Source organism: Onthophagus taurus, chromosome 2 (genome assembly GCF_036711975.1).
Source record: "Onthophagus taurus isolate NC chromosome 2, IU_Otau_3.0, whole genome shotgun sequence".
Taxonomy (NCBI): Eukaryota; Metazoa; Arthropoda; class Insecta; order Coleoptera; family Scarabaeidae; genus Onthophagus; species Onthophagus taurus.
This window is the reverse complement of record NC_091967.1, coordinates 18,893,958-18,915,136: the sequence shown is the minus strand read 5'-3', so window position 1 is coordinate 18,915,136 and position 21,179 is coordinate 18,893,958. Positions and strand designations below refer to the sequence as shown.

The window sequence follows — 21,179 nt, the reverse complement described above, 5'->3', positions numbered from 1 at the left end:
GTCATCACAGATATCTCGACCATTGTTGAAGATAAGATAAAATGTTGTAGAAGAAAAGTTGCTACACACTTAATATTCTATTATGTGTCACATTCAAAAAAACAATTGAGCATCAAATGTGTTAGATACAGTGAGTACATCCAAAATTAAAAACCAATTTAGACCAATATTGTTAAGTATTTTAAAAGTATACAAAAATTTATTTACAACTGGGCAGAAAGACTAGCTAGCCCTATTCTACCCCATATATTGTATGTATATATGTATGGGTGTATTGTTGTTATTACTCTTGTTTATTTTACTAAGGATTCAAAATAAAATTTCTTTTCTCTCTTTCTATTTACAACGATATGCCATAGTTATCCAATTAATGAAAAACACAAATTGATATTGAAGTAGCAAATGCACGACGAAACAAATGAAACTACAACATGAACAAAATTATAATAAATTAATATGTAGACTAAAGAAAAAATTGAGATCATAATATCTAAAAGATCTAGTGTCGAAATCTGTTTATTAAATTGGTTCTGCTTTCTTGCAACATGTATTGAATATTTTGGCCACATGTCCTACATATACGAATTTTAAGATCATTAATATCTTGTGGACAAGTATCATAAACTTACCGTTTGACAAAATCCCACATGAAAATATCTAGAATTGAACTGGCAATCTTGCTGGCCTTCATACAAAATATTCTTGATGTTTTGTGCATTGTGGGAACATGTAGGGGTACATCATTCAAATAATCTTCGAATTCTGTCACAAGAAAATTGGCAAATCGATCTGCATTAAGCAATCTTTGAACAAAATAAGGTCCTACGAGTCCTTGACGTGGATTCTCTGTATCCTAGAAGTGCTCATTTTTACTGTTAGAAATTCTATTAGTATTGAAATTAAATTCATTACTCAAGAGTATCAAGTTTAATAAATTTAGATTGTTGTTTAGTTTCCTGGCAAAATCACCATCTCTTAAACCTTGTACTAATTTAACTTTAGGCGGGTGCATTTAATGTTTTTTTTAATAGAAAATGTTTTGTACAGACTTATTCCTAAAGTAGTCTCTGCTTGAGATATTAAATTTCAAGCGTGTGCTTTAAACTACGGATATACTAAAATATCTTCATCATTCATATTTTATTACTGCTTGAGCTATTCTGTGTAATCTATAGATAGGAGAACTATTATAGTCTTTCAAACGTGTAACCACCGACTTCTTTTATATTTGAGCAGCTTTAACATTATTCCATAGCTTCCTGGTGCTTTGTGATTTTTGAGGGTTCCAATTATATTTTTATTTTTTTCATAGCTTGGGTGTTTAGTGTAGGGGCCCACTATGACGTATTCAGTGTTTTGCTGTCAAAACACACCTTCCATCGTTGCAGAATGTCATTTCTCTCCGTAAAAAACATTTCCTTGGACATCTTTATATGTATTTGTTTTAGGTTTAAAAATTTTCGTACTTTCTACTCACGGTTTTGTTGTACTGTTCTAATATTTCTTGTAACTCTCTGTTAAGAACCTCAATCTTCTTCCTTCTACATATTCTAGACGACGTAGTTTTTTTTAATATAGTTATTTCTATTTGCTCTGCTATTCTATTACAAACACATTTGTCTGGCTTATCTCTATATTTTTCATCATATCACTCTTAATTCCTTGGTTTCCACAGTGCGATTTGTTATGAATTCTTAAACACGACCATTTTTTATCTACGTTATGCGAAGGTCTAAAAGGTCTCAAAGATCTAAAAGCCTCTAATTTAACTTCGTCTGGTACTCCTCCTTTAGTTGTGTTATTTGATCGTTGGCCTTCCATTACAAGACCTTTCGTTGTCTCATTTTAACTCCCACCAATACGTTCTCTGAGGATCTGAGTCACAGTCCGCTCCTTTATATGATTTGATGTTCTGGATAGAAGTAGTCCATCTCTTACAGATTAACACATGGTCCATTTGATTGACTTCATGGTATTTACCACGTTCCTTTATATACATATATTTTTCTGTGGAAATGAAGTGCTCATGGTTTTTTAGTTATTGCTTGCGACAAATTGTGCAACCTGAGTCCATTACTGTTTGTCTCTTCATGGAGGCTGTGTTTTCCAAAAATTTCTATAAAACAGTTCTCTCTGCCAAGTTTAAATTTTCGAGGTCCACATCGTGTTTTAAAATGAACATAAGCTGCCTGCAACACGTTCTTACGCAGCCTCAGTTGGAGCATATGTATTGATAAAGGATGTGTTGTGTAGATACTAGATATTGGATGAAATCCCAAACACCATAGATTCTTTTGGTTATTATGAATCCAAGTCCGATATATCCTTGTTTTCTTCGTTTCCAGAGAAATGCAGCGAGTAATTTCTTTTATTTATGGTACCTTACTTTTTCATCTAACCTTCTGAGTTGATCTCTCATCCTTATTTCGTAGCTTAAGTCATTTGAGTTTCATTCTTTGACCTATTGGTACTCTTTTTACGAGGTAAGGTCGTTAACCTTACACTTAGCCCCCCCACCTGGAGGGCCAGCGACCCTTTTGTTGGAATTACCATAACTTAGTGGAGGTTTTCCGGGTTTGAAGAGGCAGTGGATCGTTTTTCGTCGAACTCATTCTTGGGCCGACTTGCTAATTTAGCATTTATATCCGCTTCGATTTGCAAATATTAATTAGTGGCTTACGTCTATTTTTGAGCCATTTCTTAGACTTCTCTGCATGCAGAGATTAGACCAACAACAAGATTTTTACATCAAAATGTTATATCAGTGCTATTAAATTAATAAACCAGTATATACTAAGATAATAAAACAAGTAAAACTTTTAAGTTACTAATTCTTTATTTAATTATACTAAAAATACAAAATTAAGATAAATTATTAAGATTATCTTGGTAATTTTTTCTTTTCTTGTAACTTAGCAGCCTTTTTTTTCATACTTTGTATCCTCTTATCTGCACTAATAATATTAATATTGGGTTTCATTAAGCTTCTAGACGAGCTAGAACTACTTGAAACTCCTTGATTATGAGCAGGTGAAGATGACGCTGAAGACGACGAAGATTGTTTGCTAGATGATTTACTTGACGATGAACTCGATCCGGTTTTTTGCGCATTTTTCGAACTTGAGCTACTCTTATAAGACGTAGAACTGGATCCACTACTATTTTTATGTGAAGACGATTTTGATGATTTTGTATGTGGCGAATTTGGCCGCGACCCTACAGGGCTTGTATAAACTTGTTTCGCATTTTTACAACTTTGACAAGTCCATGTTTGATCTGCTTCTTCTTGAGATACAGGCGGCGAATGGCATTCTTGATGATACAATATTTGACACTCACAACATTCTATCAGTCGATTTCTAGCCCCAACATCCATTCCTTTGCATACAACACACATTAGATCTTCTTTCCATAAATCAAGTTCTAATTCGTTATCTGAACTCGATGCAGTCTTTGTTTCCTCTATACCTCCAGTTACATTCTTGTATTCTTCCGCAGCTGCTTGTAATTTTACTGCTGGTGCAACGAAAGATGAGAAATCCTTGTCTTTACCTGATTTTGCCTTAATAGCGTCCTCGGCAATTTTTTGTAATGTTGGAGCATCTCCTGTTCGTAAATGATCTTTACAATATAAAGCCGCAATCGCTTTTATATAAAATTGGTCAATATCCGTAAAATTCATTTTATTTCGTTGATTAACGTGTTTGACGTTTTGCTGTTATAGGTTATGTTTAGTGCGGCCATTTAAATACTATCTCATGTACCGCACGTGACATAAGTTTTTGTACATTATACTATAGGTATATATAAAACGATGCAAAAAAATGAATTAATTTTTATTATAGCAAATCAAGAAACTATAGTTGAATTAATGGGATTTATTCGAAGAGTATTTCCGGATATGAAATCACAAAAACAGCAACCAATGAACATAGCAACTGCTTTTACTAGTATGCAAAATTCATCTGAATCAATATTAGAAGATAGCTCTAAAATGAGTAGAACAGAACTAGCTTTTGATTTTCACCGTTTAAACGTGTTACTTCTACGTGGGGTTTACAAAGATGGGTCGGTTCAAGGAAAAAAAATTTGTACCGCTACGCTGAGTGAAGCTAAAATACAAACTACAGTTGGTAAGGTTTCTATTTGTTGTTATTTTTCTGTTTAAATTTTTTTTATTATTTAGATAATGGAATAACGATTGAAGGTTCTTTGGGAGGCCTTCAAGTTCTGGATTTAACTCCAGAAGGGCATATGCATCAACGCATTGTGAGTGTTGGTCATGATCCCGTTTTGGATTTGGTACACCCTTTATACGTTATGTCGCAAAGTATTCAAGGGGAGGAACGAAAAGCTTTAAATTTTAAAATTATTAGAAGCCTACATTGTAGTAGGGAAGGTGATGAAGCGGAAATTATTGTTAGAATGGCTTCGTTATGGTACACACATTCACCACAATTTTTAAAAGAATTGCAATCTTGCGCGACTGAATTTAAACAATATTTATCTCATCTTGCAAAGTCAATTAAATCAGCTGCTACTGATATGGCTTTAGGGCTTGTACACGCAAGGTATAACTTGTATTAGAATTATATAAATAAAATTAATTTGTCTTTTAATACTTAGATTATCTGCATCAATTTATGGGTCAGCTTTGTCGTTTTCTGATTTTGCGTCACCTCGAAGACGAAGAAGAAGCAGTTCAATGGAACAAACTTATTCTGGATATTCATCAGTAAGAGATACCATGCCTCAAACTCCTTATAGTCCAGAGGAAGATTCAGAATTCATGATAAACATCAAGTAACCCTACTTAACTTAATCATAACTTAATTTCTTAAGTTAATTTCAACATTTTAGATTGGATGTTGTATTAGATAGTCCTGTAATAATCATACCAAGATCAAGCAATAGCCCTCAAGTTTTTATTGGGCATCTTGGTAAAATTACCCTTACAAACAACAAACCGGGCGATGAACATAGCGATGATTTACAAGACGTTCGACAAGAAAATTACGATATTGAAGTTCGTGATATGAACATTTACTCTTTAGATACAACTTCTAGGAGGGTTCCTGGACCTCTGTATGTTCTCTAACTAATTTGATTTTGTTATAATTAATGAAGTTAATTTTAGCATGTCAAGGCCTGAAGTTGTTTATTCTTGTGAAACCTTAGCTAAACCAATGTTGCATGATACCATTTTACAATTAAACATTTTAAGGGAAATTGTTAAAACGAAACCATCAAGACAAGAAAGCAATTCTAATTTGTTATTGGATGATGATAATTTAACTGATGAGTCCTTAGAGTCAGATGCTACAAATATTTCTGAAAGTATTATGGTGAGATTTGTTTATGAATCATATTAGGAACATAATTAATAAAAGGAATTTGTTATAGATAACTGGAAGTATAATAACAGCGTTAAAAGTTTCAATGGCGAGATACCAATATGAACAATTAATAGATACAATCACCTGGTTAATGAGGCCACAAACCATTTCGGAAGGGGTAGATGTAACTGATTCAATATTAAGACCATCTACTACTCTTACAGATATTCGAGAAGAAGACACAGGTGTTCCCACCTTAAAAATGGATCCGCATGTAAGAGCGAAATTATTTCCAAATATGACAATGCCAAGAAATCAACAAGCAGTTACTAATAAAAGATTGATTGCTGTAAAAGGTTTTATTAACATTTTTATGAGAAAATCATCGAATTATTTTATTTAATATTGCAGTTCAATTTGGAATTCCAAATTTTATTGTGGAATTAAGAGGAGATACACACACTGGGGAGCAAGGATTAGTTGATCTTTCTTTCAGGGAATTTTTATTTATTTATGAAAAATTTCATTTATACGAAACAAATATCCAGGTTAAATATTATTAACATAAATAACATATAATAATAAATAAATAATATTGTTTATAGGTTTCTTTACGATCTATTTTAATGGAAGATTTATTACAACCAGAGGGATCAAAACAAAGGGCCATGGTCGTTTCATCAGCTGGGGACGAATTACCAGTCGGTTTGAATTGCATATCAAGATCGTGTCCAGATATTACAGACAGCTTATACATCTCAAATCCAGTCAGGGGATCTTTACCATCCGATCTGCAACATTCTAGAATTTTAGGTGTTAAATCTAAAAATGTTAATATGCCAAAAACAAATCCTGAATATCCGTCTACTCCACCACCTTCGCCAAGTGTTCGTGATAGGCCGCACAAAAATTTAGCGTTGATATCAACTTTGTTGGTAGATCCAAGCGCTCCAAATTTTAAATCTTATTATAATTCGGTAAGTAGTTTATTATTTGATTTCTTTGAAGTAGTAGTAATGTGTGGGCGATAAAATCATTATAAACAGTTTATGGAAAAATCTGGAAAATAATATATAATAGAATATGGAAAATTTTTTGTAGTATTTGAGTGTAGATTTTAAGTTTTACTTTTCTAATAACGGGTTCGTTAGAACTTTTTCAGGTTTCACTCTTCGTAGTGATTTGAAATTTTGGTAGCATGGGTTGTTCATTCGGAACTTTCGATCTAAAATATTTTCAAGATGGCCGCCATTTCCCGTCTACCGGAAGTAGACCATAACTTCGTTATTTTAAACTTAATGCTATAATTTTTATTACACCGCTTAATTGTACGTAAAAAAGTAGGTTAACTTTGATAAAAGTTATTAGTGCTTAGCGTTTTTCGTTTTCGAGTTATTTTGGTTTTAAACTTTTTTTGGTAAATTTCGACGTGCTTTTTAAAACCCCATATCTCAACCAACGTTCATTCAAAAAAGATGTACATTGGCACGATTACTCTTCAGATGCTGTCAAATAGATTGTCATTTGTTGTATGGGAGTATCTTATACAGGATGGTCAAAAATTGAATTACTGTTTCTCCATATTCAATGGCGAGAAAGTTGACAATTTTAAATGGAACGCCCCATATTTTTTTAGCCCATCAGAAAAGGAATACAATTCTTTACAAATAATAAACTATAAACATTTCTATACCTATTTATTGTAGTTTGCCTCATATTGGGAAATTTATTAAAACATGCACGAAATTATTATTAGAAAGCTATGAAATTTTGACAGTTTTTGGTCCATGTTTGTGTTGTTGTTGTCATTAGTTATATTTGACGCCGTGTGTAAGTCGTTGCACATCATTTCTACGCCGATATTTGAAATTTATTTTGTATTGATGGCGAATGTAATAAACTTTTGGACAGGAAGTGTCGAACACTTAATGAGAGATGCCTAACAAACCTAACGCCCATCACAAGGGCAAATTAATGACATTTTTGTCATTAATTTTTTGTTTTAATTATTTTATTTGTTTGGTCTTCTATTTGTTATTTAAAATAAATAAAAACTATAGCATTCCATTTAAAATAACGAAGTTATGGTCTACTTCCGGCAGACTGGAAGTGGTAGCCATCTTGAAAATATTTTAGATCGAAAGTTTCGAACGAACACAACCCATGCTACCAAAATTTTAAAACTGTACGAATGGTGGAATCTATAAAAGTTCTAACGAACCAGTTACGTGAGACACCTGTATTTAAAACAGTAAACTTAATACTATTGTAAATAGAAAATTAATCAATTTTTTTAAAGTAATCGGTAATTTTCTCTTGGCTTAAAATGAACTATCGCTCTTTATCGAGAAAATCTTCTATTAAATCTATAGAATTATGCATATTATCTGGAACATTCTCCCTTGATAATACAAAGGTTTCAAGCTTTCTAAGATGCTTCATAAAATGTAGGCGTAGCGATATATATTTCATTTGCAAGTTTATAATCACCTTCATCTGATTCTGAAACATTATGCTAGCGGATGTCCTAAAAGTTACATACACATACCATACATAATTTGATCTAGAATTGAGGTTCTCATAATGCTGTCTAAAATATCCTTATCTGTTGGAAAGTCCACCAACACTGCATATCTACAGCGGTTTGGGGAAGAAGATATTCTTCGTCCTAATCTTCTTCTAGCATTTCATCGTTTTTATCAAACTTTGCCTTTTTGAAGCAATCCACAAATATTCGTTCTTTTATATCTATCTCCATATCTTGTTTAAGTCTTTAATTGCGTTAATCATCAGATTCTACTCCACTGGATTTCTTCCTTTGGTGATATTTGAAAAGTGAAGTTTAAAATCCAAATATATTGGATGAACTAAAAATCAAAATCATAGAAGTTCAGCGAATAACTCCTGATATTTTAGAAAATTCTCAAGACTAAATAAAAAATCGACTAGCTTACTGTTAAGTTAGTCAGGGTACAGAATTTGAAGATTTAACTCAATTTTAATTTATTATTTATTTGTTATTTATTATTAAACAATTATTGCTCATCACTATTTTAATCATTTCAACCAAATTTGTAGTAATTAAACTTTAAAATAATTTTTTTCAAAATTTTTGTTACATAGCCAATAGTTTTAGTAATTTTTCCATAAACCATTTATAATAATTTTATGAACAGTATAAAAATTTCAATATATTTTATTTATTACAGCTTGAACGATCTACATCGATTGATTTTAATTGCTTGGATCTTGTAGTTAGTGTAGAATCTTGGGTATTAGTCATCGATTTTTTTAGCGCTTCCTCCCCTGAAACGGTTTCGGTGGAAAATATAGTTCAACGTCAATCCTCACCTGAAGTTATTAAAGGTAAGAAGATACATTTTTTTTTAATGTTTTGGAATAAATGTTTAATTCGAACTTCTTACAGAAAGCACAACTCATTGTGCAGAAACAAACATATCTGTGAGATCATTAACTGTTGTGTTAGTAAGACCAGATCGCGATATTGCAAGGGCGAATATTTCCCATTTAGATTTATCGGTAAAGAATATCGGATTGCGTAAAGAAGTCGAAGGCAAATTGGGATCTATTTCTCTGTTTGATTTAACGTTACATGGACAATTGTATAGAGAACGATTTTTAACGTCTGGAAAACAGGTTTTAAACTTCCATTATGTGAGATATGCCCCATCGGAAATAGAACAGTATGAATGCCAATTAAAATTAGACATGTCATCCATTTTTTATGTTCACACGAAGAGGTTTGTAGCGGAAGTATCCGCATTTTTTAATTATTTTACAAAATTACAAGCTGTTATGGCTGGAATTAGAGCAGCTACAAGTGGACAAAAGGTAATTAAATAAGTAATTGTTAAAAAATTTATTTATATATTTAATTTTGTTGTTTTAAATAAGATGGAAGATGATAAATCGCGATTATCTTTAATTATAAAAGCTGATTCTCCTGTCATTCTTCTTCCTGTTAGTTCAAAAAGTGCGGATTTATTGATATGCGACTTGGGTCAACTTGCTATAAGTAACGACTTTAAACTTAGTAATGATGTCGGGTGTATAAGTATACCAAAAGATCCTCAAAAAGGTAATATGACGTAGTTTTTTTTTAATTTCAAGCTTTTTATAAAAGATATTTATTATTTTTAGGAAAATGTTTATTAAATGTGATGTATTTGGAACTACAAAACGTTAATTTACACACTGGGAAGAGAGAGATTGATTGCAGTAGTTCTAATGAACGATTAAATTACGGGGACTATTTTAAACTTGGAAGTTGCACAGTGCGCAAACATGGGACCCCAATTTTAACAAAAGCTTGCCATTTAAAGCTGCAAGTCGAAAGAAATTTGGATTGTTTAATTTGTCACAATGGTAAGTTATTTATTAGCAAAAATAATATTGGTACAATTAATAATTATTTTTAGTTCCTGATATGAGTATTCATGGTGAATTATCAACACTTGATGGGACACTAAATGATTATCAATACAAATTAATTCGGGGTCTTTTAACATATAATATAGGGGAAAACACTGAACATATTTTACCATCTGTTGAACCTCCACCCATGACTGCTGAGGTAATTTTCTTTTTATAAATGTTTTTTTTAAAGTAGTAGTTGATTTTTCTTTATTTTATTTAGGTTAATATTCGAGAAAATTGGAAATTAAGTTCAATTCGTCTCGATTTATTAAACGTAAATATTCGCCTCATAAATCAAGGTCCACTTGCTTGCATAAACTTTATCAAATCCCGCTTAACAATCGACTCATTCAGCAATATGAGCCAAGACATCGACTTAGTCTCGCAAGAAATCCTTATTCGCGATAGTAGATTCGAAGACGCTCCAGTTAATAAGCGATCTAACGTTTTTACAAATATTTTACAACCTATAAAGACTTCCAAAGATAGCAAAATCGTTCAAGTGGAAGTGCATAGTCGGAAGAGGTTGGATAAGTCCGAATCAACTATCTTATTGAATAATATGAGATTAATGGCCGTATTTGATTGGTGGGAAGCTGCGAAAGAGTTTATATTTCAAGATATAAGTAATATGCAGGGTAGTCCAGCACATGAAAAACTCATTGTTAAAACTAGTAAAAATGATGATAATAATTTTGAATTTAAACTTAATGTTACTGATTCGGAATTGGTTGTTGTTGAAGATACTTCTCAATGGGATACAAATGCTGTTATATTAAAGGTAAAATATATTATAAATTCTAAATACGGGGTGGTCCATTTAACGTGAGACAAGCGATTATCTCGAAAACGGTTCATTTTACATAAAAATGAACCAAATGAAAGTTGTTCTGTGCGAAGAAAAAAATTGAAACTTTTTTATGGCGTTATTTTCGTATTTAAATATTATCAAGTTTCCTTGTTTATACAGGGTAATTCAAATTCGACCCCCACTATTGGGATCTCAGAAACCATAAGAGATACAGAAATGGTTAAATGGGGGCAAAGTTGCGTATCTTAGACCTCATCATTTTTCAACAAAGTTTTTGGGTCTAGTCGTTTTCATTTTTAAAATATAGCCGCAAGATTTTAACTTGCGAATTCATGGATTGACTTGCAAATTGATTTAATTAGAGGTTATCACCAAATCCCAGTTGCAGAAGAAGATATTTATAAAACTGCAATTACAACACATTTTTTTGGACTCTTTAAATTTTTACGAATGCCTTTTGGATTACGCAATGCTGCTCAAACATTCCAAAGGTTCATCAACGAAGTGACTAAAGGTTTAAACTTTATTTTCGCTTATCTAGATGATATATTGGTTTCGAGCAAGGATGAAGATGAACATTTGGATCATCTTAAGCAACTATATAATCGATTAAACCAATTTGGTATTAGTCTTAAACTCTCAAAATGTGAGTTTGGAGTTTCATAATTAAATTTTTTAGGTCACACTGTCTCTTCAAAAGGAATTCGTTCTTCAAATGAAAGAATATCGGTTATCAATGATTTCCCAATTCCAAAAACTTTAAAACAATTACAAAGATTTATCGACATGATAAATTTTTATTCGTTCCAAATTTTTCTTAACTACTCGATCCTCTTCATTCTCTATCAACATCATTGGAAACATGAATTACCTATTATCCTTCTTGGTTTACGTTCAACCATAAAAGAAGGTTTAGGTTGTTCATCTGCTGAAGTACTTTATGGTCAACCCTTGAGACTCCCAGGTGAATTTTTTTTAAGTTCTCATAGTTCAATTGATACGTCTCCACTCCTGATCAGTTTACGAAATCATTTTATAAACTTGAGATCAACCATAATGCGTCATCATTCACTTAATAAACCTTTTTTACATAAAGATTTAGAGAAATCAGATTTTGTTTTTGTCCGGATAGAAGGAAAAAAATCTTGTCTCTCTGCAAGGTATGAAGGACCATTTAAAATTATTAAAAAGTTCTTTAAAACTTATTGCGTGTATTAGTGTTGACAGACTGAAACTTGCTTTTCTTTTAAATAATTCATACATAGAACAAGTTAAAAGAAAAAACAATTTAAATGAATATTAATTTTTCTCTGGAGAGGGGAATATTTGTGGCGTTATTTTCGTATTTATTTCGTTTAAGTTCAGTCGAAATAACAAGTTAACAGTTGAAGAAGTTCTTCAATTTTAACGTACATTTATGAACTTAATACTTTGCGATATGACCTTTTTGTGAACTCTTGTAAAATTAGTGTCTGAGGATGGCCATGGGCCAAAACTAGTAAGACTTAATTAATTAATAAAACCAGTTTCAAAAGTACAATACTGAGAAAATTAAATTTAATTACCTTTTCACAAGTTAATAAATGTATTGAAGTGGGTGGGGAAATATATGAACATTTCTTGTAAATTTTATACTTGTTGTTGATTAATAGTAGGAAGTTTAATCATTTTTTTTTATAAATAAACAATATTTAAAACTATTTGAATAAAAAAGTTAATTAGATTTTGTCTACAAAAGATGTTTCACCGTCGTACTGCCAAAACCACACGGTAATTTTCTTTTTTTTTATTATTATTATTTTACTTTTATCCATAGATTCAGATTTTGCAATCAAAAACATAGGGTACCATTTAAAATATTGGCGGTGACCTTCATATGACCTTGAAAATAAGGTCAAGGTTTACCCCTTTGCATAGAACAACTTTCATTTGGTTCATTTTTATGTAAAATGAACCGTTTTCGAGATAATCGCTTGTCTCACGTTAAATGGACCAACCTATATAAAAGTACAATTTATTAATATGGAGTCAAATATTTAACTAAGTCTTATAAATTTTAGAGTACAACTGTAATATCTTATAGACCAGCAATAATCGAAAAACCAATGTCTTGTAATTTGAACAATTGTGAAATGTATTCTTGCATATTAGGCATGGAAGATGAAACAGCGCTCTCTATTATTGATCCTGTTACATTAAACATAGAAGTAAATGCTGATAAAGTGTTGGAGGTATTAAACTAATCGCCGAGTTAATAAAATTTATTTAATTAAAATTTGTTTAAGGTTCATCTCCAACGATTAATTGTAAGACTTTCATATTACGACATGCGTATGTTTTTGCAAATTTTAAATTCTTTACCTAAACAAATGTTTTCAAACAAAAAGGAAGTCGAAGAGCCGCCAGCTAATATTCAAAGTAAGCTGTTTGAAAAACTAATTAATTTTTATCTTTTATATTCTTTAAATTCTCTTTTTTTGCTACTTCTCTTTGCATTTCGTGCTTTACAGCTCAAATAAGAAAGCTAACAGCTCTAGGCTTTACTATCGAAGATTGTATGCATGCTTTAGAGTATTGTGATCAAAAGTTGGATGACGCTGCCTTATGGTTAACTCAAAATGCTGTGCCGTCAAGCGCCCATGATATTGATGTAACGTCTGAGGCTGGAAAAGCGTCTAATATTTCTGCTGTTGAGGTAATTTATTTTAAAAAAATATTTTTGATTACCAAATTTATGATTTTAACAACAAATTTTAATTTAATTAAAAATGGGGTTTATTAACACACAAAAATTATTTGTAGGTAAAAGCTGATTGTATATCTTTGTGTATTATTGATGATTGCGGCGATGCAGACGTGCCGCTATTAGAATTAGCATTATCTAGATTAAATCTTCGACAAGGTCTTGTTCCAAGCGTTTCGTTTGATGGTGGAAATGATTCGCAAGGCGCAATGGAATGTATGTTAACTGGTGATTATTACAATAGGGTGTTATCTGGTTGGGAACCAGTTATTGAGCCATGGAAGTAAGTTTTTTTTTAATATTTAATTCTTTTTAATATCGATTTTTATCTAGATGTCTACTCATTTGGAATCGGAATTTATCACCGAACATATCGAATCTTTTACAAATGACTGTTGAATCAAAAGAAGTTCTTAATATTAATATAAGCTCAACTTTAACGGATCTCTATCGACAAGTTAAAACCAATTGGATGCAAGATTTTTATAACAACAAAGATCCGCATCAAACCGGTTCAAAACCTATGTCCAGTCCTCCAGGTTACAAAAGAAGGTGTCCGTTCATTCCATTTGCAATAAAAAATGACACTGGATCAGCTCTTAATTTTACTACGTTAATTTCCGACATTAATGAGCTATATGGTCGTAAAGGAAGTAAGAATATTGAAGAGAGATGGATCCCCGTACCGAATGGAGAAACTGTTACGTTTAGATTTAGAAGTAGCGGTAAAATTCGTCACAGTGACACTCATGTAATGCGCATGCATAGGTTGGGGGTCCAAGTTGATGGATATCAACCGGTTACACCCGTTACAGTGGATAAAGTTGGTGTTTATTTTAGAAATTCAGTTCCTGCTATACAACCTAGGGTAAGATATTACATAGCTTATTAATACATCATTTAATATTCTTCAAAACAATTTTTTTTAAGATTCAACAAGCTGTTCCACCTGCTAGGATTGTTTTTGATATTTCTATTGAGGGCTCTGCAAGAAAACTAATCACAGTTCGTTCAGCATTATTGATTGTTAATAAATTAAAGGAAGATATGGAAGTAAAATTAGAAAGTAATTTAGCAACTGATTTATTAGGTGACAATTTAATCCAAAATTCAATTTGTATCAATTCTATTTATGATATATTTTTAGGTTCCCAATGGACTCCTAGTAGGCTTTTAATAATAAAAAGTGGCCAAACAATACCAGTTCCATTAATGCACGCACATTCTTCTATTACTGCAAGACCTATAATGTTGACTCAAATGTCTACATTCTCAACACCATACATTTCATGGGAGTTATTTAATAAATATGGGGAAATTGCATATGAATTAAGAGTTTGTCATTCAAGCAAAGGAAAAATTTACAGATTTTGTGCTGAAATAACGAGGGAAAATTATCCATTAGATAGACCTGGAGCTTATGCTGGAGCAACATGTCAAAACATTCAACCTGCTCATACAATAACTCTTTTACCAACAGTCCTTGTTGTAAATTTATTACCTGTTGATATTTCTTTCAAAATGTGTGGTACATCTGGTAGGGTGCGTTGTGGGAGTCAATCATCAGTAACTTTTATTGACCCTGAAGAACTCATCGAGATGTATTTGTATTTGGAAAATTTTCCTAATTCAAACGCGCTAATTATACCTCCAAATTGTACTGGGGCAACTTACCGAGTTAAATTAGAAGATAGTTTGAGACGCAGATTAAATCTTACAGTTACTGTCACACCAAACAATGATGCTAAATTAAAGGTGGGTGTCTCGTCTAATTAAGCCTCTTTTAATTTTTATTGCCTTTTATAGATTACAGTTTCTGTTGGATATTGGATAATCAATAAAACCGGATTACCATTAGTATTTAGACAGGGTGGAGTCACTGCAGAAGCTGCAGGACAATTTCGAGAACACGAATCCGCCAGAATGGTACAACCGTTATTGTTCAGTTTTTCAGACCCCGATGCAAGTCTTACTGTTATGGCACGTGTTGGATGTAACGTAATATTAGATGGAGCACCACAAGTAAATTTATAAAATAAATTTCTTTTACAAATTTCTTTTAATCTATTTTTTGTAGTGGTCTTCTAACTTTCATTTACAAAAAGGATGTCAAGTGCGTAAATTAAGAGTGAGCCACAAAGACGGTCGTCCTGACACAGTCTTTATAATTGGAATTGAAATTCGAATAGGACGTGGAAAATATAGAGATACCAGCATTGTAATTATTTCACCAAGATTTCAATTATATAATCGAACATCTTACCAACTACTTTTTGCTCAAAATTGCGAAGCTGTTGATTGCTCAAAATTGGTAAGCACAAAAAATTAAAAATAGATCGTCATTGTGAATTAATTTTAATAATTTAGGATGATCCAAAAGTATCACGACCGATTAGAACCCATTTAAAAGCGATGCCCGAATGTCATATGCCTTTCCATTGGACTCGATTTGATAAAGATCAATTGTTATGCGTCATGATAGTGGATGTCTCCGATTGTTGGTGGTCTGGCGGTTTAAAAATCGATCAAAACGATTCGCTTCATGTTAATATTCGAGATTCTGGGGGAAGGATGTACTTTTTACGTCTTGAAGTGGTGTTACAAGGAGCAACTTATTTCGCTGTATTCACTGACGCGGATACAATGCCACCACCATTGCGTATCGATAACTTTTCGGAAGTTTCAATAACATTCGCACAAACTTGTTGCAAAGAAATCGTTCACAGCGTAGCTAGGGCTCATTCGAGTATCCCATACGCTTGGGATAAACCAAGAGAGCCTCATAATATTACGTTGGAAGCTCCTGGAGGGGTTATTCATACTTATAATATGAATATTTTAGGACCTTCTGCTAGTTTAACATATGAGAATTTTATTTATATTGCTTTTACAGGTACTTTTAAAAGGTAAGTAGAGTTAATTCATAAATTCTAAATAACATATTGAAACAACTTTTTGTCGCGTTTTAACAGATCAAATGGAGCAGTTGATCCATTAGATGTAGAAAGTCAAGAATTGGTACTCGATGTAGTAAATAAAACGGATGTGATTTTAGCGAGAAAACAACAAGGTCAACGGTCCCAATTGTGGAGAATGACCTCGTTAGGACAATTACAACACGAAGGAAGTAGCCCGCCATCAGATCCTCTCCAACCAAAGTCGGGGAATATTTATGTGCTTGATATAGAAGGTCCAGCTCCCCAACCGAGTTGTTATACTCGGTTGTGTTTGCGCAGAACGGATCCGCGGAGAAAGTCGACTCAAACATGGAGATTTACGGAAGAAGGTCGCCTGTGTTGTGCGCATAATAATATGTGCGTGCAAGCGCAGGATGGTTTTTTTGGTCTCAGACAAGGTGAGTGTGTTAGGGAATAGTTTAGCCGCTGCATGACACTTGCTCTGTTACAGGTAGTCCTGTAGCTTGCTGGCAGCAGTGTACGTATTCATTTTTTCAGTTTACACAATTTTCGTTTTCTGATCATTTTCTTATTGTAATGGATTTTCTAGAAAAAGATAATGCTTTTATTTGTGGATGGGTATTGGTTTTGAGGTGTTGTAGAATTTGCTGGTGGATTTTTTTTTAGATTTGTTGAAAGGGTTAATTTACATTATCTTACCCCTTTATTTTATTCTGGTGACTATTGTACATTTGCAACGTGCAAAAAAGCTGTAAATTTCAGTTCCAGTATTGAACCATTCCCACATTTCCTTCTCCATTCCACTGCTTTAATCGAACTGATGCTATATGCTTATTCATATACAGGGTGATTCAAAAAACCGCTGACAGACTTCCAGAGTAGATAATACATGAAAAATGAAGATGAATAGTCTTAATATACATGGTGTGGCAAATGCCTCGTTGGCGAGATATAGCGGATTAAAGTTTCTTTAAAATTAAACATTATCTGCAATAAAAAGCACTTTTTTAAAAATATTGGTCTCTTACAAAACTTTGATCAAAGCAATAGTTTTTAAGAAAAACACGTTTGTAGAAAATTTGTTAATTCAATCAAAAACTGTTAAAGCAATCAAAGTTTTGTAAGAGACCAATTGATAGATTTTACACGAAAATACTGCCCGTTTGACAAAATTAGCAGTGGAGTTGAAAATATCTTTAAAAAAGGGCTTTTTATTGTAGATAATGTTTAATTTTAAGAAACTTTGACCCGCTATATCTCGTTAAGGAGGCATTTGCGACCCCATGTATATTAAGACTTTTCATCTTAATTTTTGATGTATTACCTGCCCTAGAAGTCTATCAGCGGTTTTTTGAATCACCCTGTATGTATTTGTCAATGTGTGTCTTGTAACTTGAAATTTTAGGTAATAACAGGTGTTAAATTTTTGTGGACTTGTATAGAATAATTATGTTGCATATAACATTGTTGTCTTTGAGCAGCATCAATGTCATGAAACGAAGAGTTGGGTTAGATATAAGGCATATGTTCACTTAAAGTATAATTATTGATATTTGATCCATATGTCAACAAGTTGGATACAGGAAATATCTTTGTTAATCATTAAGAAAAATGGGTTTCGAGTTCTCATACAACCATACAACCATAAATTTTTATTAACCACAAAAATCAAATTTAAAATATTATAGCGAATTTATTGGATAATTGGAACAATGGTTACTTTGCCCTTGTAGTAATGTGTTGATTAGCCATTTTACCAGCAATTTTGGCAGTTCTCCATACAGTAATTTATTGAAAATCAAACTGCTTGCAAGTGCTACCACTACATATTGAGATAGGCAGCCAATATTACACAGGTCACGTGGGTTACGATAATTAATTAACACAGTGTATATGTATGTCAGTAACAATAATTATTTTTAGGATCTTATTTTACAATTTTTAATTCGAACTTACAGTCTGTTAATAAGCTCGTTGATTCTCTTACTTTTTTACACACTTAAAATTGAATTACATTGAATGTTATTTTGAATGCAGATTGGTTGCAGTTCTGTTGTATTCTCAATGATACATGACGCAATGTTGACATTGACTGAGGTGTTTCATATCTTTTTAGGGCGCATATCATAATATACAGGGTGTGTCAAATCTCTGGAATATAGCCAGTAACTTCGCCATTTGTGGTTTTAAAGAAAAATGTTTCAAATAAAGAATTCTTTATTAATTGTGGGGCATTTTTTGGCGATATTTGCTTGTTTATATTGTCTTTTGTTTTGTTGCTATGGCAACCAACATTGTTATTTTAAATGGAATGCATATTTTTTTGCATATTTTTGTAGAAGATAAATGTCTCTACGCGATGACCATATCAAATCATATGGTTGTATAAAAATAATGCGTTCTCTGAAAATATTAAATCAGCAAATTACAATCAAAGTAGGCGCCGAAATAACGCCGGTAACAGTTTTAAATGTCAAAAAATTGACAGTTTAAACAAATATGGCGTAATTAAGCGAACGACAAAGAATCCAAATATTACTTATAGTTCGTTTTTTTTCTATAATACTTGTCAATGTAAATTATTTAGGGTTTCTGTTGGTATTATCTAGGACCCTTATAAAATTTATGTTGTTTTCCTGATTTTTAGTAACATTTTCAGTAACTAAATAGTTGAGGTTAAAATACTAATACATTTTTAGATAAATACGATTTTAACGAAGTACATATTTGTTGTAAAAACGTGCTACAAAGTAATTAAGTAGAACAAAATACCATTTCTAGGTAAATAAATGGCAAAGAAACACCCAAAAACATTTTTTATGCACCTTTTCTTTTTGAATAACGAAAGCTCAAACGTCAGTGTGACATATTTATTTCAAAACATGATAAAACAAAACTCCCTGTTAATTTTGCCAACTTTACAACAATTTGACAGGTATTATAGAAAAAAAATGAACTATATGTATGGGTATGGTAATAGATAACGCACTCAAAGTGAAGTTTGTACACTGTTCAATAATATTTACGCGGATACACAAATTACACAATCCACAGTTTTTTAATATTTTGGATATTAAAAAAATTCTTTATTACCGCGAGTGTTAAAAACCTTCCAAAAAGTGGACGGCTGAAGACAGCTACCAATGACGAAACTACATAAAATGTGTCACCGTATCCGTACATTATTAATTATTCATAATTGTTGAAACTGTCACTTTTTGACATTTAGGCCCGGTTTTACAATCATAGTTTAAGCGTCCGATTAACTAATCAGCAGTTAAAATTTAAACTAAGTTTTACAAAAATTATGTTTCACAATGAATTATTAAACTAAGTTTAAGAAACGGAGGTTTGTACTACAGTTGGTAATAAGTGTCAATTTCATATTGTACATATAACTAACTTCATTGTTTAGTATCTGTCAAAATTATAATCTCTTAATTTTGTATTTTATAACTGTTTGATTTTCATTTTGCTAAAATATTTTTTAACTATGAATAATATATTTAACGAACTTACGGACGATGAAAATTTCTTAGAAGTAGTTGAAATAGTGGCTTTTCCTAAAAAGTTTTTCGTGAGCGGAATAACCATTTTGAAAAATGGTCAGACCAAGAGTTTCTGGAACGTTTTAGACTATCTAATTAGGTACATTTCCAATCAATTTGAAGCTTTGTAAAACATTTTCAAATTAAACTTACTACAAAAAATAACTACTTACATAAATTGATTATAATATACTTGTTCGTCCTTTTTGATTTATTAGGTATACAAAATATAAAACAATTTTTCACTAGGCACAAACTGAACAAATGTGAACCGTAGTTTAACGTTAAACGGTAGTTGTAAAACATTTTTTTGTTAGTTAACCATAAATTAAATTAAACGTAGTTTAAACCACTATTGTAAAACTGGCCCTAAAAGCTGTAAACCGCGTTATTTCGGCGCTTACTTTGATTGTAATTTGCTGACTTAATATTTTCAGAAAACGTATTTTTTTCTTATACAACCATATGATTTGATATGTTCATCGCATAGAGGGATTTATCCTCTATCAAAGTATGCAAAAAGAATATATGCATCTCATTTAAAATAACAATGTTGGTTGCCATAGCAACGAAACAAAAACAATACAAAGAATTAATAAACGATTAATAAAGTAACTTGTATTTAAAGCATTTTTCTTTAAAAGCACAAATGGCGAAGTTATTGGCTATATTCCAGACATTTGACACACCCTGTATATTTTTCGACTTGTTTTTAATGTTGAATAATTTTGCTAAGTTTGAGTAAATTTGATTATGGTTTACCAAATTGTTACCAAAAGTATTATGTCGTATAACTTTTGTCAGTAGTCAATGCGTCTAGACGGCTCCAATTTTCTCCAATCTTGCGTTAAGTTGAAATACGAAAAGTAAACAGTGCCCGACACAGAATCTAAACCTTAGATGTGGTGTTAGTAGAACTGGAGACGATCATTCCAAATGAGCATATTTGATAATTCTTGACTTCCCTTAAAATTTTAACGCTGGTTAGAGTATGACCAAACTCTTATTTGCTAAGTAGTGTTTGGTTATTCCAATTACAGACTTGTTTTTGAAGTCTGGTGTCTCACTAGAGTAATTCCAGGCTTACTCATAATGTATGGCACTTACCCAGTACATTTTCTTATAGTCTGGAGTCTTGTCAGTGTATTCAAAATTGCTGACTAAAAGCCTATCAGTGCAATAACAAAATTTCCCAGATTTCAATTCAACCAAATTGACATTTCTTGAAAATTTAGAGTATGTCCAAACTCTTTTTTACTATGTAGTGTTTAGTCATTGCAATTCCAGTCTTCTGTTTGAAGTGTGGAAGCTCTTGTTTTGAGGAAAATTAGTGAGTAATTGTATCTTCTTTTCAATCTATTGCTTGAGGTAATGATGAAGCAGTTT

The 21,179-nt window shown here is 31.9% G+C and overlaps 2 protein-coding genes across 4 annotated transcripts in view; one reads left to right on the top strand and one right to left on the bottom strand.

Moving 5' to 3' along the window:
* The window catches only part of LOC111425335 (vacuolar protein sorting 13D), a 33,584-nt gene that overhangs the window by 8,685 nt on the left and 3,720 nt on the right, over positions 1–21,179 (top strand). For 2 of the 3 annotated variants that reach the window (XM_023059302.2, XM_023059311.2), the window contains exons 14-39: positions 3,846–4,133; positions 4,187–4,571; positions 4,627–4,803; positions 4,861–5,085; positions 5,138–5,345; positions 5,404–5,692; positions 5,748–5,884; positions 5,942–6,313; positions 8,546–8,702; positions 8,764–9,188; positions 9,252–9,435; positions 9,498–9,722; positions 9,776–9,930; positions 9,994–10,554; positions 12,645–12,815; positions 12,870–13,002; positions 13,095–13,279; positions 13,387–13,610; positions 13,661–14,195; positions 14,258–14,417; positions 14,475–15,082; positions 15,134–15,349; positions 15,405–15,638; positions 15,695–16,233; positions 16,300–16,682; positions 16,736–16,762. In XM_023059302.2, the coding sequence (XP_022915070.1) occupies positions 3,846–4,133; positions 4,187–4,571; positions 4,627–4,803; positions 4,861–5,085; positions 5,138–5,345; positions 5,404–5,692; positions 5,748–5,884; positions 5,942–6,313; positions 8,546–8,702; positions 8,764–9,188; positions 9,252–9,435; positions 9,498–9,722; positions 9,776–9,930; positions 9,994–10,554; positions 12,645–12,815; positions 12,870–13,002; positions 13,095–13,279; positions 13,387–13,610; positions 13,661–14,195; positions 14,258–14,417; positions 14,475–15,082; positions 15,134–15,349; positions 15,405–15,638; positions 15,695–16,233; positions 16,300–16,682; positions 16,736–16,762 (7,203 nt within the window). The remainder of the gene's footprint in view (positions 1–3,845; positions 4,134–4,186; positions 4,572–4,626; positions 4,804–4,860; positions 5,086–5,137; positions 5,346–5,403; positions 5,693–5,747; positions 5,885–5,941; positions 6,314–8,545; positions 8,703–8,763; positions 9,189–9,251; positions 9,436–9,497; positions 9,723–9,775; positions 9,931–9,993; positions 10,555–12,644; positions 12,816–12,869; positions 13,003–13,094; positions 13,280–13,386; positions 13,611–13,660; positions 14,196–14,257; positions 14,418–14,474; positions 15,083–15,133; positions 15,350–15,404; positions 15,639–15,694; positions 16,234–16,299; positions 16,683–16,735; positions 16,763–21,179) is intronic. The other variant, XM_071194423.1, reaches the window with a different exon arrangement.
* On the bottom strand, positions 2,818–3,762 carry LOC111425352 (integrator complex subunit 12-like). The gene has a single exon (XM_023059332.2). It carries the CDS (start codon positions 3,680–3,682, stop codon positions 2,882–2,884), a length of 801 nt encoding a protein of 266 aa, XP_022915100.1. The 5' UTR covers positions 3,683–3,762; the 3' UTR covers positions 2,818–2,881.